The sequence below is a fragment of the Triticum aestivum genome, chromosome 7D, assembly GCF_018294505.1.
Source record: "Triticum aestivum cultivar Chinese Spring chromosome 7D, IWGSC CS RefSeq v2.1, whole genome shotgun sequence".
Lineage (NCBI taxonomy): Eukaryota > Viridiplantae > Streptophyta > Magnoliopsida > Poales > Poaceae > Triticum > Triticum aestivum.
Window position 1 is genome coordinate 465,247,422 of NC_057814.1, and position 16,104 is coordinate 465,263,525.

Below are 16,104 nucleotides of genomic sequence, written 5' to 3' on the forward strand. Positions count from 1 at the left end.
CATGGTTCTCATTGACGCATCTACACGATGGTCACATATGTGCCTTCTATCCACACGGAATCATGCATTTGCCAAGATAATGAGGCAAGTCATTAAGTTGCAAGCCCATTATCCTGAAAGTCGAATTAAGTCAATTCGAATGGACAATGCTGCTGAATTCTCCTCACGTGCTTTTAGTGATTATTGCATGGCTTTGGGGATTGAAGTTCAGCACTGTGTTCCATATGTCCATACACAAAATGGTTTGGCTGAATCATTGATTAACATGATCAAACTCATTGCAAGACCTTTGTTGACGAATTGCAACTTGCCAATTTCTTATTGGGTCACGCTGTTTTACACACTGCTAACTTGATACAATTGAGGCCAACTACATATCATATCACAGTTCTTCCCTTCTGAAATTGGTACGTGGAAATCCTTCTAGCATTTTCCATCTGCGTAAGTTCGGATGTGCTTGCCGAGCTGTGTGGGTCGCTGCCAGCCTGGCTCCACTTGGACGCTTCAATTTCGTGATTGGACCGACACGGCCGAACATCGAACCGTATACCGTATCGAGCCAGCCAGGTAACTTCATCATACGGTATACGATACTCCTACACCGTATCGGCAGCGAGACTTATACGGCGCGCGACAGCTCGAAGGCAAAGCCAAGCCAACAACTCCCGCCCCGGCGAATTCGAATACGAAGAGGAGCAGCAAGTGCTGGCGCGCCGGCCAAGAAACGCGAGAGCTCGCGCGCCCGATCTGAAACCGGAACGCGTAATCAGCCAATAACCCTCGCGCCATCGATCGCGAGCGAGTAATAAGCCAAGATCGCCAACTCGATCGATCGATCGCCGCAGAACATCGATCCAAGTCAAAGAACTCGATCGATCGAGAACTCGACCGAGGCCAATGGAGGCGCCGCCGCAGATCCGCCAAACCCTAAGCGAGATCAGCAGCCGGACCCCCGCGGCCCTCCGGATCGCCGTGGGCATCCGCCTCGGGAGCCTGCCGCCCTCCGCCGCCGCCGGCCGCGAGGACGTCGCGAGGTACGCCGCCTCCCTGGCGCGGCAGCTGCAGCCGCGCGCGCGGCGGAGTAGCCCCCCCACGGGCGCGGCCTTGAGGATGAGCGCCGCGTCGTGCTACTTGCCGGAGCACGACGAGGACGCGCACTTCTTCCACGCCGTGGCCGGCGTCATCGGCGTGGCGGACGGCGTCGGGGGGTGCCGCTTGGAGGGCTTGGACGCCGCCGCGTTCTCGCGCGGGCTCATGGCGAGCGCGCTGTCGGAGGTCGTGGCGTCCTCCGCCGCCGCGCCGCCGCCGCCGGGCGGCATCTGCCCCTACGCGCTGCTGGAGAAGGCGTACCAGCAGACCGCCGCGTCCGGCACGCCGGCGGCGTCCACGGCCGTCATCGTGTCGCTCGCCGGCAGGGCCCTCAGGTGGGCGTACGTCGGCGACAGCGGCTTCGCCGTGTTCCGCGACGGCCGGATCCTGCACCGGTCGCAGCCGCAGCAGTCCTATTTCAACTGCCCGTTCCAGCTCAGCTCCGACTCCGAGGACAGCAACAAGGTCAGCGAGGCGGCAGTGGGCGAGATCGCAGTGGAGGAAGGCGACGTGGTGGTGGTCGCGTCCGACGGGCTCTTCGACAACGTGTTCGACGCGATGCTGGAGAAGATCGTGCAGTCGGGCCTGGCGCTCAGCTTCACGCCGAAAAACATGGCTGACATCATCGCCAGCCAAGCTTACGCGGCGGCAAGGCGTACCCAGGACACGCCGTTCAGCATTGCCGCCCGGGGACACGGACGGAATAAAATCGGAGGGAAGAAGGACGACACCACCGTCGTAGTCGCCTTCATCGAGTCTCGGGACATAGCATGATCTTACCATAGCTACCTAGTGATGCAGTGACGAGTTAGCATGGTCTTGTCATAGGTAGTGATGTCTGTTATTACATCAGGAGTTGGTAACTTCGTATGGTCTTACTACCATGGGAGTTAGCATGATCTTACCGAAGCTACAGTGTGTCATCACATTCCTTGGTTAAATCAATTATATTATTCTTTCTTACAATGTATTACTGGCTTCGTTGGTTAAAGATTCTTTGGAAAACTGAATCGCAGTACAAAGCCACCATAAAACTACAGGATAAGCTGAACAAACACCTAGGAGTAGTCAATAATAAGCACCCAAAAGCAGCTACGTATTCTGGAGCATCGAGCACCGCCTGACGTTCCTCATTTAAAAAGGCACCATCATTTGTCAATAACAGCCTGTGCTGAAAGTAAACCTTTTCCAGTAGCCTCATCAGCCACAACCAAGAAACTGTTACAGCATGAATAGTGATGAAGGGTGACAGAGCTACCAAGAACCATCACCAAAACAACTGGTGATTTCCTACATGATCACCCTGCTACTCCTAGCTAATATCGTGTATGAATGGGTCCACCTTCCACAGGAGTCGTGGCACCAATCTCATATTGCCGAGCTACCCTCGGCACAATCTGGATCACCCTGTTTTCCTTGTGCGTAACCTGAGTTCCTGATGACTCTATTTGCGCTATGTGGCGCTTGAATTCTTGCAATCGCTCACAACTGCAGAGTTGGAGCCTGTGCCAACAAATAGATACATATCTGGAGCTCAATGAGGATCAACTGCGAAAAGAAGACAAGCTTGTTTTAGAGCAAAGCACACTTTGTAGAAACCGGTAAACACGTTATAAGCCATACATAAAGCATTACACATACAGCAACAAAGACTAATACTAATTGTGTTAAATGAGCTAAAGATTAAGGAAAATAAAGCACAAAATGCCGAACCAGCCTGTGATGTCTGTAAGGAGAGAGAGACTACCAGATGTCACTTCATCATGGAACAAAAGGTTCAGAAGTCATATTTTGTTCTGCCACTCTTCAGGATTAGGCACAACATATCAGATAACTGAGAGGTTGAATTGTAGAAATCCCATGCCTCGAGCATCAAACGCTTTCTTGAACCTTTGAAATGAACAACCTAAGAACACTATATCAGATTTGGCATGCTATCATATTTAATGAAAACGATACTGCATATAACAACATGCTCCAAAATATCAGCAAGTGTAACACTGGACAAGTGGCAAGTGGCAACAATAAAAAGCAGTGTACTAATTACAAAATAGCATGACTGTGCAACTAGTGGTTAAACAAAACTAAAATTCTATCATGAGGAGGACATGCATTAGAGTAGGAAAAATTATGTACCTTAACATCCAAGGGCATCCCATGGAATTGTCCAGCGCCCTCAGGTGGAGTCCAATTATAAACTTCACAAGGCAAAAACAGAACAGATGCTCCATTGACTTCACCAGTAAATGTTTCATGCCTAGAAAATTTTCCAAAGGCTGATGATAGATAAGACTTCACAACCCATGCCAGTGCTAATTGATCACCAAGCATGCGGGACGCCTTCATATACTTTAGATTGTATGCTTTAAGAACTTCGTTGAAGAATTCGATAGCCCTAAAAGCAAATGAAGGAATTATTTACGGCAATGCCAAGTTTTCATCCTAAGATCTGTTACATAGATGTTCACTTACTTAGAGATGCCATCTCTGGCCCCTCTCACCGCTATAAATCCAGAGTTCAAGGGTTGGCCTTTGTTATTACGAAATGTAAGAGCAAGGTGCCAATTAGGATAGCTCGTGAAGATATGTCCAAGATCCTCGACCACTGCCATATCAGAATCAGTGAAAACAAAATGACGAGCACAGTTCACACAGTCAACCTCCTCAAGTTTTAGCTCTAGAAAGGCCTACATATGGACCAGAAACACAAACATATCAGTTTTCTGGAAAAAAATAACGCACATAGATGGTTGAACACAGTAATATTTCTAGATCACACAAGCAGTACTTCAGGAAAAGCATATGCAGGAAGATGTTTGCATGAAGCATACAAACTTACAATGTAGGACTTGATCCTCTGAAGCATCAGGTTGCCTCGAGAATAATTTCCCTCAATAGGCAGTATTGAGGCCTTCCCTTGATTTATTGACAATTTTGATTTAGGATCAGTCAATATTATCACATCGCTTCTTGGCATTGACACCTACAGAGTTCTAGAAATAAGATCAGACGTTAAACAAACATCCTCACAATCTTCAATGAAGGAAGATCATGTGTTCCTTCTAATTTTTAAGGATTCAAATTATATGCCAGAAGGCTAACAAAAGTACTATGTGGAAAAAGGGGGAGGGGAATAACAGTGGTATCAATGTTCTATTTTACAGTCTTCACTGTAATTTCTTCTCTATCATTACTACCATTGAACTATCTCTCAGTATTCTCTTAGTTGACAGTGATTTGAATCATTCCCAACATGATTAGAAATTTAATTATCTTCATAGTTGGTAGTTAGTGGCCAGCACAAACAAGAGGAAAAGGAAGATCCACCTGTATGAATCTGATGAAAGTGTTGAGAATGGCCATGGACCTTTCCTCCTTGCTATAAAAATGCTTTCCAACAGTTACAACATCAGATGACCGTTTGCCAGCCCCAGCTGGGTCAGAACTGTAGGTTGTGAATACTGAAACAAAAGAAACATGCTCTCCAGGTTGACTTGATAAACTTATCTTATTCACAGCTTTAAGTCCTGAAGAAAAATGGTAAAATGTGGTCAGTAGATACACAACAGATACTGATTCCGTTCACGCTAGAGAAGCATGAATAATCTTATGTGGTATCCTGCAGCCTAACTGGCACTACTAAGCATATACAGAACATCCTAGACCGTGGTCAATTTACATTCAGAACAGCATGCACAATCTTTACAAAGCACTGATAACAGTATTCTTGTTTCCTAATCTCCTTGGAGGAGAAACCTTGGAGTTGCTTCAAACTGGTACAATGCAGTTAGAGCTTACAGTCCATATGAGAATCACAAGTCACAATGCAAGAAACCGAAACTAAGAGGAGGAGAAACCTTGGCACTGGAGGCGATCGGGGCGGCCCTGGCCGGCGGCAGGGCCGAGCACGAGGCGATCGGGGCGCTTCAGCAGAGCAGGAGGCGGCATGCTCAGCTCCCTCTCCGGCGCCCAGCTCAAGCGTAGCCTGGAAACTGCAAGAAGCGACATCAGATTGGATCGTCAGCAGGGCAAACCGCGCAGTGTGTGTGTGCTGGAATCGAGGGGTGGAAGGCGTCTCAGGGCCGTACCGGAGTAGATTAACGGGACGAGGAGGATGAGGAGCAGGAGCGGGATGAGGGGGACGGCGCGGCTCCGGGGCCTCGAGATCGCCATGGAAGCGGCGGCGGCGGAGAGGAGCGAGAGCGAATTCCCCCCCGGCGGCGGTGGGTATTTTACATTCAGCCACCGCTCTTCCGCGTAAATTGTATTCGTGTGCTCCAAACTCCAGTAAGGGAAGGAGGGCTAGCGATGCAAATATCCAACTTGAGAAGCACTCTCTCGCAAAAAGTATAGCACCGCCCCCGCCACCGAATGATTCTGATTCTCCCGAGCCCCATCGCCATGGGAGGTAAGCGGCAACACAACGCACCTCCCAGCCCAGAGCCCGCGACCGCGAGACCATTCGCGCGCCCCTCTCCATCCCCGCCCGGGCCCTCGGGATGTCCTCGTCCTCCGCCGCCGCCTCCGTGCCGGGGGCCACGCCGGCGGACGCCCTCCGCCGCAACCGTATCATCTCCAGCAAGCTCTACTTCGACGTGCCGGGCTCCAAGGTCAGTCGTCCGGCCGGGAGATGCTCCTCCGTTCGCCCCGAATCCCCGATCACCCGTTAATCTGCGGCTGCGACTGCCTGGCAGGCTCCGGTGGTCTACTCGACGGCGTACGACATCGCCTTCCTCGGAATCGAGAAGATGTGAGCTGCTCTGCTTCCCGCCTCTTCTCCATCATTTGCCTAGCCACATAGACGTGCATCGGACTGTGACTTACGCGCGTCCTGTGATGTGAAGGCACCCGTTTGATTCCTCCAAATGGGGCCGCATATGCAGGTTCCTCACCAAAGAAGGCCACCTGGAGAAGACGCGGGTGGTGGAGCCATTGGAGGCTTCCAAGGAAGATCTGCTGGTGGTGGGAAACAATCTGTTTTCACTAGGTTCATAGTGTTTTTTTGTTCCTTTTGATTTTTGTCTCATCCCCTTTTAAGATTGTTCCATGGCTCTGCTTGGCCAGGTTCACACGGAGGCGTACTTGAACAGCCTCAGGAGCAGCTTCAGGGTTGCAGCCATTGTAGAGGTACAAGTTGCTCAGGGGAAGTTGAATTGGTTGCTTGATTGATACTCCCTCCATTCACAAGACTACATACGTACTGAAATGAGTGAACAAACACACTAAAGCGTGTCTATATACATTCGATTCAGAAAAAGTTACAACATCTTATATTTATGAACGGAGGGAGTAGCAAATTACGATAGCACGGTTTGCTAAACGAGATGTTTTATCTCAGGTTCCTCCATTAACGCTCATGCCTAATTGGCTCGTGCAGCAAAGGCTACTGTACCCCTTCCGGAAACAGGTGATCTCTCGTGATTAGGTGCTCCCGTCTGTACTGAAAAGTACCAGGTGCATAATTTGGGTGCCATTGCCAGGGAAACTCTGTAAGCTGGTTCTTTTTTCTAGGTGGGTGGGTCCATTTTATCAGCTAAACTTGCTCTTGAGAGAGGATGGGCGATTAATGTCGGTGGAGGGTTTCACCATTGTTCGGCAGAGGAAGGGGGAGGATTTTGTGCATATGCTGATATTTCGCTCTCCATTCAGTTTGCGTTTGTCCGTCTGGATATTTCAAGGTGAGAAGCCTATACTGGATGGACTGTAACTGTAGAAACTATGTTCCTTTAGTCTCTGCAAACTATTTGTTTGGCTTATACAACGTATGTGCTTGCTTGACGGCTGTAAATATATTCTGTCAAATATCTGTGTTGTTAAGCATCCTCTATCATGCCAATCTTGCTTTATTCCCTAGGGAGATTGCAATGCTTGTTTGCATCTTAGCAAGCACTCTATGCTGCTTGGCTAGTTACCTAGTACATGTGTGGGCAGTGAATGCAAGGATGCAAACCAATGTGTAGATTGCTTACTACTCCCTCCGTCCCATAATATAAGATCGTTTTGCGAGCTAAAACAGCTTGCAAAACTATCTTATATTATGGGACGGAGGGAGTAACTATTTTAGCTTCATAAGCACCTATTCCTTTTTAAATACTTGCAGAGTAATGATCATAGATCTGGATGCTCACCAAGGAAATGGTCATGAGAAGGATTTTGCTAATGATGGTATGTCCTATATTTTGTTCTTGTATGCATTTTGTTTTCGTTACGATGACACAGTGATGCCAATTTTCACTTGCAGGAAGGGTTTACATTTTGGACATGTACAATGCTGGAATTTATCCATTTGTAAGAACCATAATCTAGAATTCTTGTTACACCTGTGGACCGTCAAGTTTTTTTTGCTGCGGCTGGTTATGCTCTGACTACCCTTACGCAATATGTGGTCCAGGATTGCTTATGGTGTAGAGGTTATTTATCTAGATTTTTTGTCCGTGTCCTGGTGTTGAGCATAAGTTTTCTTCCCTACCCCCTAAATGTGTTTCTACATAATGTTTTTGAAGATACCATACAGTCTAGATGGTGCAAATAGGCATTTATCAAAACTAAAAGAACAGTAGTCACAGCTGTGTTGCTATGATATCTATTACACCCACTGTTCGAAGATTAGTCTGTCGTTATTGTTACCAGCTTTAACTTCAGTCATTGTGTATTATCATTCCGTTTTATTTAGTACTAGTAATTTTTCTTATGTTCTATGTGAACTGATGTAACTTTATTTTAGGATCATGCTGCTAAGCGATATATTGATCAGAAAGTCGAGTTAGTTGTAAGTTGGATTTTGCAAGCTGTTGATCATATTTTTCTTCATTTAATTCAAATATGAGTTGAGTGCACTATTGTGCATTTTCAGAGTGGGACAGAAACAGATGATTACTTGGATCAGCTTGACAAGGCTCTGAAGGTACCTTTACACTTATAGATGGGGTTCTCGCAAATATTTGCATTTATAAATGAAGTTGTCCTATGCACTGCAATTCTCAGGGAGAAATAGGTGAAAGATGTTATGCTAGGTGCCATATATAATATATCACATGATTTATGTTCTGAAGCGTATGTAAACTGGACATAGAGGTGAATTTTAGTATACTATTCTAGAATGTAATGTAAAAGCATCAATGGTATTGAATGAAGTTATTTGCATTTATGTTCAACTGAAAAGGAGGTTTGAATGGGAAAATAATATATAATGAGTTCAAACTTCAAAGCAATTGGCACTATCCCTTTAACCATTCATTCTTGTTCACAATTTAAATATAATTATTTTTACCAAACGCTATTTAGAGTTCCTTTTGGGGCATATTGTTTGCAGGTCGCCCAAACTAGATTCCAGCCCCAGCTTATTATTTATAATGCTGGGACCGACATCCTGGATGGTGATCCATTGGGCAACTTGAAGGTAATTCTCTGATCAACTCAATATTTTGACAAAGATCAGGTCCATAAGTAACTCCCTGTGCAGAATGTAGCTGCAACCTGCATAATTTTTCTAGTGGTATTATCCTAAAGATTACAGAACTTAATCATGAACGCCTAATTGTAACATGACTTGGTATAGTTCAATAATTCTCTACCTAAGCTAGATTTTTCTGCCCATAATGCCACAACAGTAAACTGGAAAATGATTGGGCGCAGAAGTATAATAAACAATAAATACTTATGCCTTTGTTTTGCTTCTGTTACCTGCACTAATTAGTGTTATACTGTTCTACTGCTACTGCATGCTTTCTCCTCAAATTCTAGATAAGCCCTGAAGGTGTGGTGATTAGAGATGAGAAGGTGTTCAGATTTGCAAAAGATCAGAACATTCCACTTGTCATGATGACATCAGGTGAAGGGCTTCTCCTGCATTCTGTGTTTTTTGTTCCTCTCCTGCGGATCACATACCGATTTGCTCATGCCCCACCCCCCTTCTCAGGAGGCTACATGAAGTCGAGCGCACGTGTAATCGCAGATTCGATTACCAATCTCTCACAGAAGAACTTGGTACAACTAGGTAGCCAGCCAGACTAAAAGAGGAGCCTCTGCCACCCACAAGCTTTCAACCTGAAGGGCACATCCACTGGATGTATAGCGTGTAAGAAGAGGTTTACAGTTCTATCATATTAGCATGTATAAATCACAAAAAATCTTGTCACCTTGTACATACCGTCATAAGGCCTTTGTTTCCAAGAAGAGCAGTGGGGAAGCTGAGAGCGCCATGATGACAAGAGAGACAACACCTGGAGATCGCCGTTGATCCCCATCGTCAAACTATACTATGTACTACTACGGGTTTCAGTTACTATTTTCTTGTGGGAAGCCAATAAATACTGCTTAAAGAGTTTGCACTATAGATCTTGAAGGTTTTCAAGAGATATAGCATGATGTTCTTTTGTCATGCCGGCTTTCCTGACAAGACCATTTTTTGGGCTTCCATCGTCGGTTTGTTGGATGGTCTACAGTTATAGTATCTGTTTTGTAATTCCTGGTACTTGGAACTTTGGTTCCTCCCCGTTTAGAATCATGACAGCTCTCGGCGGAAAGAAACAGATAGTTGAAGCTGCCAGGAAACCATCTTGGTAGTTTTTTTAGGGGTAACCATCGTGGTAGTTGGCACTGAGCCACCGAGCTTCATCATCCAGCGCTAGAATTTGATGCCAGGCTATTCCTTTCCAATAATAACATTCGTCGGTGCCTAGAGCCCTAGACCTTTCGCCGCTCATATACTGCGCAGGAAGTTGACCAACTCTGGTGTCAGCAAAAAAGGAAAATTCAGAAAACCGGTTCATTTCATGTCAAAACTGCAACATCAGGCCTTGCATAGACGACAAGTAACTAACTATCAGCAAGCTGAGGACTACGTTACACTAAAATAGGAGGCCTTCAATCTAGACCCAACACTACCAAACCTCAACAAGACAACAACATACATGGATAAAAGACGAGAGAGAGAAAAACAGACAGGGCGCCATTGCCGCCAAACGGGGTCATTTTCCTGCCTCCTTCTCGGGCTCCCTGACACGGTCAAAACTGACTGACGTCCTACCTACGGCGACCTTGGGGGTGGCACCGGCGGCGTCTTCATCACCGCGTCCTCGACAACCTTCGCCAGAGCTTCCTCGAGCCATGCCTCGTCGACGACGTCGCCAACCTCCTACACCAAACATTTTGTTTTGTTAATCTTCATCAGTAAGTACCCTGACCGCGTCATTATCCAGTTTAAATTATGATACGATTCGGTCATGCCAGGTCGTTGCAACGCCTGCTACATCACTATGTTGTATCTATAGTGCTACTTGGTCGTTGTCAGTGTCGGGAAGAACATCAAGAAATTAATTAGTACTCGTAGGACAGATGAGATGTTGTACGGATGAGACTGCATCAAGCACGCGTCTTCTTCTTCTTCTAACCGAATTAAGCATGCACCATACTCCCTCTGTTCCTAAATACTCCCTCCGTCCCAAAATTCTTGTCTTAAATTTGTCTAAATACGGATATATCAAGTCACCTTTTAGTATTAGATACATCCGTATCTAGACGAATCTAAGACAAGAATTTTGAAACGGAGGGAGTATAAGTCTTTTTAGACATTCTAATGCGTACTACATATGAAGCAAAATGAGTGAATCTACACTCTAAAATAAATCTATATACATCTGTATGTAGTCCTTATAGAGATATCTAAAAAGACTTATATTTTAATGTCAAAAAAATAAAAAGACTTATACTTTAGGAACGGAGGGAGTAGATGGCTAAAACAAGACGGTGGTTAGTATCTGCAGCGCAGTTTGAAAAAGTATTTTACTTGTAGCACTGAAAAGCGACATCTGGTTGACAAGAGAATGCCTCAAGGAGGGACGATGATGGCTCTACGGCTTTGCTTGGTCATATATCCAACTTCTTGGTCATATTCGTGGCCACATGGCAATGGAACCTCAAAAGCTTGGAAACGTGTGTCATTCAAGTATGAGTATATTCAACTATATATACTCCTTGCTTAATTGGTCAAAAGCGAGTCATGTCTCCTAAAACCAATTCAAACAACCTGATTAATTTAATGCTACCCATGTCCAGTTCTCAAGAAAACTAACTTGACCTAGTACAGCTTTCATCAGCGTAGTCACCGGCTAGTCCAGATTCTTCAAATCTTCCCTAAAATCGTCTCGCTGAGGTCTCTTTTTTTTGCAGGGTGAAAGAGAGTTTTATTTCATAAAAGCACGGTTACAATCTTGAGTCAGCTGCTCCTCACAGCACGGAGGACTCAAACTCAACCATACCGTAGTACAACACTCGGTACGGCTATAATGTGCCAAAAGATGTGCTACTCTGTTTTGATCTCTGCTAATTTTCAAAGGAACAAACTCCCTATCAACCAGAAGTGCCTTAATCTCGGCATCTAAATGACCATAGACAGACCTAAATAAAGTGTCACCCAAAATAGTGGCTAGAGCACATGAGGAATCCGGTTGGACAATCACTGGTTTATCCGAGTGCTGAATGGCCATTGTCATTCCTTGCATCGTCTCACTGAGGTCAATCTCGTTAAAATTTCCCTTCCTCTCGAGCATTAAAGCTAGTCAACCCCACACCAAATTAAATATTACTATCTCCTTTTAGGTTTGTAAGGCCGACATGGAGCTTCTTAGCCCAAGCTCATATGAGCTCGGGTGAACAGTAAAATTGAAATACATTGAAACAAAAATAAAAACTTTCTGAAATTTTTTAGTGATAAACATTAACAAAGTTTTCAACGCTTTCAAAATTTCATCGTGATATGACATTTGAAATTTTATAGAGTGACAAACATTAACAAAAGTTTTCAACGCTTTTAAAATTTCATCGTGATATGACATTTGTACAAGTTGTGGCTAAAAAAACAAAACGGATGCTCCAAAAATATCATTTTCAACAACATTTTGGAATGATGTTTTCTTTTTGCTTTTCACGGCTTCTACAAATGGCATTTTAGGATGAAACTTTGCAAGCTTTTGTCAATGTTTGTCATTATTATTTTTAGATCTTTTTGATTTTTTTCAACAATTTTGGATTTTACTGTTCACCTTAGCACATTTGAGCTCCGGAGTAGAAGAGTTCTTTCGCCACACATTTTCCTAGATCCATAATTTCAGCAGCATAATACAAGTTACATATCATAAATAGTTAAATGCCATTAGAAAATTCAAATGTTATGTTTTGTATGAAATAGCTTTTGTAATATACAATTTGTATCACATGGGTCAAACAATCGATCTAGGAATACATGTGGGCCTTATAAACCAGAAAATAGAGAGTAATACTCCCTCCGCATGTTTTCTGAAATTTAACTTTGACCAAGGATTTGAGTAATAAAATGTGGTGTACCCCCGGCATAATTCATTTTTTCTGCTTTTCTGATTTGTTAGCCCTATTTTTGCTCTCCTTTAGATTTGGTGGCACATTAAATTGATCAAGGATTAAAAGGAAACTCACCGGTGCATGTAAAATTCTAGCTCTGGGCACACACACACACATGCATTGTAGTTAATGTAAAGAATACATGGTTTGTTATACCCATCTTTTGTTGTACTCACTTCTCGACCAAATTTAATCTAGCATTACAGAATTATATTGTTAGGTTCCTATTCAAAAGAAGTTTAGGATGGTATAATTATTTGACACATACTCCCTTCCTTTTGGTTTAAAAGGACCCAATCAAAAATCTCTCCAACTAAGACAGACGATGTGTGGTGGATTGAATTTCATAGTTTGGAAAAAACATTCAATTTGCACGCTTGTTTTCGTAAAAAAAAACCGCATTTACTTGTGTATTAATTTACATTAACTGCAATGCATGTGTGTGTGCGTGCCCAGAACCTAGCAATAAAAAGACTATGTGTCACTTCACTTGGTTTGTTATACGCCATCTTTAAGAATACATGGTTTATGTTATAGCTCTATTCCAAAAATAGTTTGTTAGCTAAAAACTGTATATCACTATATTTGTCTTGAGTTTTTTTTAAAATATTTTTTTAAAGAAGCCAAAGTTGCTCACTGTAGGCTATGCAAAACCCAAGACGTTCTATTTGATAAGTGTGACTTATCGGTCGAATTTTTCACTATCAACCCCAAAAAACCCAACCTTGCTTTACGTAAAGTTGCCAGAGCATGATTAACCTCTGGATTTGAAATCAGAGTAGCTAAACTGTTAGTTGAACCCACCAGTGCAAACATGCGACCATATGGTTTTGCCGAGTTCATCTAATGGGATGGAGGAAAACGAAGCAGTACAAGCTCTTACCGTCATCCGCAACGTCAGGCTGGCCCGTGCAAGCGCGCTGCTCTGCTGTCTCGCCTCCACAGACACCACCGCGAAACTCCCCGTGTCCTTGAGCCGAGCTAGCAGCGAGGTCAGCACCTCCGACATGTCGCACTCCGCCCGCACCGTCACCCGCACGCTCACCTCCCGCGGCTGCTGACTCGGCGCCGTCGATGTCGACGTCGACGCCCCGGTGGTCACCTCGACCTCGACTGTCTTCCCCGAGGGGTTATCATCGCTTGCACTTTGGTTCAGGCCGAGCTGCGCCTCGAGCTGCAGGTTCCTCTCTCGGAGCTGGGTCACCTGGGATACCAGCTTCGCCATGTACTCCGTCGTGCTCGCAAGAACGTTGGCCTTGTCTTTCTGCAGAACGAATGAAATGAAGGATCGCAATGAGATCTTGTTGTGAAGCGTGCACCCATGGCGAGATGATCTTTGGTTTGGACCCGTACCTTGGATCCGGGAGGGAGCAGAGCTCTGAGTGTCTGGAAGCTGTCGTTGAGCCGCTCGCGCCGGCGCCGCTCCGAGATCACGTGGTGCAGCTGGCTGGTGGTGGACGGCGCGCTGCTGTCCTCGCGGCGCGCCGTGGCGTGCTCCGGCCGGTTGCGCATTGCCATGTGCACGCTTGCCAGGAGGGAGATGCACGTCTTGATCATCCTCTGCCCCGGCGCGCCTGGCCGTGGCCGCGCCCTTGGCGGGAGCGCCGCGCGATACGGCTTGAACGCCGTCGTCCGCCGCGGCGACGATCGCTGCGAGCGGTGGCTGGCCAGCCAGGGTGGACACGGTGGAAGCGGCGGCGTGGAGGTGGTCGACATACCAGAGGAGGGGACGACCGCGAGCATTGCCTGCACCATTAAGGCGTAGTCGTTGGCTTCGGCGATCGGAGCGAGCAAGCCGGGCAGCGGCGACGCCTGCATCATCGGTGGTTGCGTGGACGACTCGCCCGGCGCTGCTACCGGCGTCGCCATTGCGCGAATGAGAGAGGAGTACTCCGGGCTCCCGATCGAGAGTGACGGCACGGGAGAGGACGAAGACGACAGCCCTGCCGGCGGCAGCTGGAGGAGGTCCTCCAGGAACGACTGGTGCACGTGATCCGCCACGGCCGCCGCTGCCACCGATGTAGTCGACAGCCCGATCTCGACCTCGCCGCTCTCGCATCCCATGAACACCGCCATCTGCCGTGATCACCAGCTCAGCCCATGTATATATCCGCCATTGACGCAATGGGTAAAGAAACACGTACCTTCGTGCCGGCTTCCTGCAGGAACAAACAAAGAGCAAAGGTCAGCCATCTGCTTCAACGTTCAAACACATACCGAACTATCGCAATCGATAGTCTGCCGGACGAAGAGAAGTTTCGTAGATGCTGACTGACATGGTAGAACTGCTGCTGCACCTGCAGCGACGCCGACGCCGTCAGGTCCGGCTCCGGCAGCTCCATGTAGGCGCGGCCCTCCCTGTATGCCCACCCGGGCACGCACCTGCATGCCCGACCAGCCGTCGTCAGAGAGAATGATGAGTCTCAAAGAACCTGGGGCCTGAGCTGTACATTGCAATGCGTACCCGCTTACGACGGCGCAGAGCGCTCCTCGGTACGCCTCGAAGCTCGCCCGTGCGCGAGAACCGCCGCCGCCGCCGCCGCCGCCGCCGCCGCCGATCCACGCGTCCAAGCAGAACAAATGGCTGGCGAGCAGCACAATAAACTACGCGGTAAAGAGCAAAGGACAGAAGACTCGAGGAGACCAGCGACCGCGCCGCCACGCGACACAAGAGCACGTACGAACCTTGATGGGAGCTGGGCGGTCACCGGCGCCCAGAGGCAGAGGTAGAGGCAGCCGGGGACGCGCGCCGCCGCGCGCTCCAGGACGAGCGCCCGGGGCACCGCCGCGAGCGCGAAGACGGAGTCCATAGGCACCGAAACCACCGTGCGGGGGGCGTCCCTCTCACCTTAGGAGGCCGCCGGCTCCAAGGTCCATGGCCGTTGCCCTCTGTCTCTGACCGGCGCGTACTGCCGCCGCCATGAGGGCGGGCGCGCGCGCGCGTATGTATGTGGAGGCGGGAGAGAATCGAGTCGATGTGGCAACCGGGAGTTGGTGAGAGGGGTCGGGTCGTTTGAAAAGTACAAAAGCCACGTGGACTCGTTCAAACTTTCAAAGGCATGGGGATGGGAGGATTTATCCTACGGCTGTAAGCACGGCTTGCCTAATTTGGAAGTTCTACCTTTCTTTATCGGGGTAATAGGACTTGATCGCACTCACGTCAAAATACCAATTCCCCCTTCTTTTTGTGTTGTGTTGGGTCCAAATACTCCCTTCGTCCCTGTTTGCATATGGTCATCATTTTTTCGTGATCTAATTTTGACTATCAATAAAACAAATAATATAGAGTAATCTGCCAGACAACTACTAAGCAAAATGGCAATTTGCCATAAAATTATACCACTAGAAAATTTGGTAAAAATGAATCCGATGACATAACTTTTATTGCATACAATATATTTTATTGGATACTTTCATGATCTAAGTTGAGCATTTGAATGTGTGTGCGCCATGTAACTATGGACAAAGGATGTACAAAGTACTCTCACCGTGCAGCAGATTGCCACTAAATCTTAATGGCATTTTGTTTGCGGGCGTAAGAGCCTTTTTGTTCATCAGTAAAGTGAAGAAAAACGTAGGGATATAAATTTCTATTTTGTGACATTTTTCATTCATCTGGTTCAAAAAATTGGAGGAAAA

General features: G+C 46.7%; 4 protein-coding genes across 7 annotated transcripts; 2 read left to right on the forward strand and 2 right to left on the reverse strand.

Moving 5' to 3' along the window:
• The first annotated feature begins 670 nt into the window (after positions 1–670).
• On the forward strand, positions 671–2,018 carry LOC123165084 (putative protein phosphatase 2C 24). Its single transcript, XM_044582710.1, has one exon. The coding sequence runs from the start codon at positions 898–900 to the stop codon at positions 1,861–1,863; it is 966 nt and encodes a 321-aa protein (XP_044438645.1). The 5' UTR covers positions 671–897; the 3' UTR covers positions 1,864–2,018.
• A 164-nt stretch (positions 2,019–2,182) lies between these two features.
• Positions 2,183–5,436, reverse strand: LOC123165081 (uncharacterized). Of its 2 annotated transcripts, none has more exons than XR_006482752.1 (8): positions 5,178–5,195; positions 4,947–5,081; positions 4,417–4,616; positions 3,929–4,082; positions 3,562–3,776; positions 3,226–3,484; positions 2,837–2,995; positions 2,183–2,637 (listed from the first exon to the last, which is right to left on the reverse strand). XR_006482752.1 is itself a non-coding variant. In XM_044582707.1 (8 exons), exons 1-7 carry the CDS (start codon positions 5,260–5,262, stop codon positions 2,867–2,869), a joined length of 1,167 nt encoding a protein of 388 aa, XP_044438642.1. In that variant the 5' UTR covers positions 5,263–5,436; the 3' UTR covers positions 2,183–2,637; positions 2,837–2,866. The 2 variants fall into 2 exon arrangements, 1 of the variants encoding a protein (XP_044438642.1); XM_044582707.1 differs by having other exon boundaries at positions 3,929–4,072; positions 5,178–5,436.
• A 25-nt stretch (positions 5,437–5,461) lies between these two features.
• LOC123165082 (histone deacetylase 2) lies at positions 5,462–9,469 on the forward strand. 3 transcript variants are annotated; one of them, XR_006482753.1, is made up of 14 exons: positions 5,473–5,699; positions 5,784–5,839; positions 5,934–6,051; positions 6,154–6,216; positions 6,428–6,496; positions 6,601–6,767; positions 7,190–7,254; positions 7,331–7,377; positions 7,814–7,858; positions 7,943–7,993; positions 8,402–8,488; positions 8,833–8,920; positions 9,008–9,166; positions 9,271–9,469. XR_006482753.1 is itself a non-coding variant. In XM_044582709.1 (13 exons), exons 1-13 carry the CDS (start codon positions 5,589–5,591, stop codon positions 9,100–9,102), a joined length of 1,023 nt encoding a protein of 340 aa, XP_044438644.1. In that variant the 5' UTR covers positions 5,462–5,588; the 3' UTR covers positions 9,103–9,469. The 3 variants fall into 3 exon arrangements, 2 of the variants coding, with proteins under 2 accessions (XP_044438644.1, XP_044438643.1); XM_044582709.1 differs by having other exon boundaries at positions 5,462–5,699; positions 5,973–6,051; positions 9,008–9,469; XM_044582708.1 differs by having other exon boundaries at positions 5,474–5,699; positions 9,008–9,469.
• A 366-nt stretch (positions 9,470–9,835) lies between these two features.
• LOC123171171 (putative transcription factor bHLH041) lies at positions 9,836–15,275 on the reverse strand. The gene is made up of 7 exons (XM_044588790.1): positions 15,151–15,275; positions 14,930–15,049; positions 14,742–14,847; positions 14,610–14,624; positions 13,819–14,541; positions 13,349–13,729; positions 9,836–10,225 (listed from the first exon to the last, which is right to left on the reverse strand). Exons 1-7 carry the CDS (start codon positions 15,273–15,275, stop codon positions 10,118–10,120), a joined length of 1,578 nt encoding a protein of 525 aa, XP_044444725.1. The 3' UTR covers positions 9,836–10,117.
• Positions 15,276–16,104: the final 829 nt, after the last annotated feature.

What these genes read in the sequence shown, in the direction of transcription:
- LOC123165084 (XM_044582710.1), top strand. Translation starts at nt 898, where the DNA reads ATGGAGGCGCCGCCGCAGATCCGCCAAACCCTAAGCGAGATCAGCAGC.
- LOC123165082 (XM_044582708.1), top strand. Translation starts at nt 5,589, where the DNA reads ATGTCCTCGTCCTCCGCCGCCGCCTCCGTGCCGGGGGCCACGCCGGCG. An exon ending in CCAAGGAAGATCTGCTGGTG is followed by an intron (nt 6,052 to 6,153) that starts GTGGGAAACAAT and finishes CTGCTTGGCCAG; the next exon opens with GTTCACACGGAGGCGTACTT. An exon ending in ATCAGAAAGTCGAGTTAGTT is followed by an intron (nt 7,859 to 7,942) that starts GTAAGTTGGATT and finishes GTGCATTTTCAG; the next exon opens with AGTGGGACAGAAACAGATGA.
- LOC123171171 (XM_044588790.1), bottom strand. Translation starts at nt 15,275, where the DNA reads ATGGACTCCGTCTTCGCGCTCGCGGCGGTGCCCCGGGCGCTCGTCCTG. An exon ending in ACCGCCCAGCTCCCATCAAG is followed by an intron (nt 15,050 to 15,150) that starts GTTCGTACGTGC and finishes GCTGCTCGCCAG; the next exon opens with CCATTTGTTCTGCTTGGACG. An exon ending in GCCTGACGTTGCGGATGACG is followed by an intron (nt 10,226 to 13,348) that starts GTAAGAGCTTGT and finishes TGTTTGGTGTAG; the next exon opens with GAGGTTGGCGACGTCGTCGA.
- LOC123165081 (XM_044582707.1), bottom strand. Translation starts at nt 5,262, where the DNA reads ATGGCGATCTCGAGGCCCCGGAGCCGCGCCGTCCCCCTCATCCCGCTC. An exon ending in CGATCGCCTCCAGTGCCAAG is followed by an intron (nt 4,617 to 4,946) that starts GTTTCTCCTCCT and finishes ATTTTTCTTCAG; the next exon opens with GACTTAAAGCTGTGAATAAG. An exon ending in CTTTCATCAGATTCATACAG is followed by an intron (nt 4,073 to 4,416) that starts GTGGATCTTCCT and finishes AGAACTCTGTAG; the next exon opens with GTGTCAATGCCAAGAAGCGA.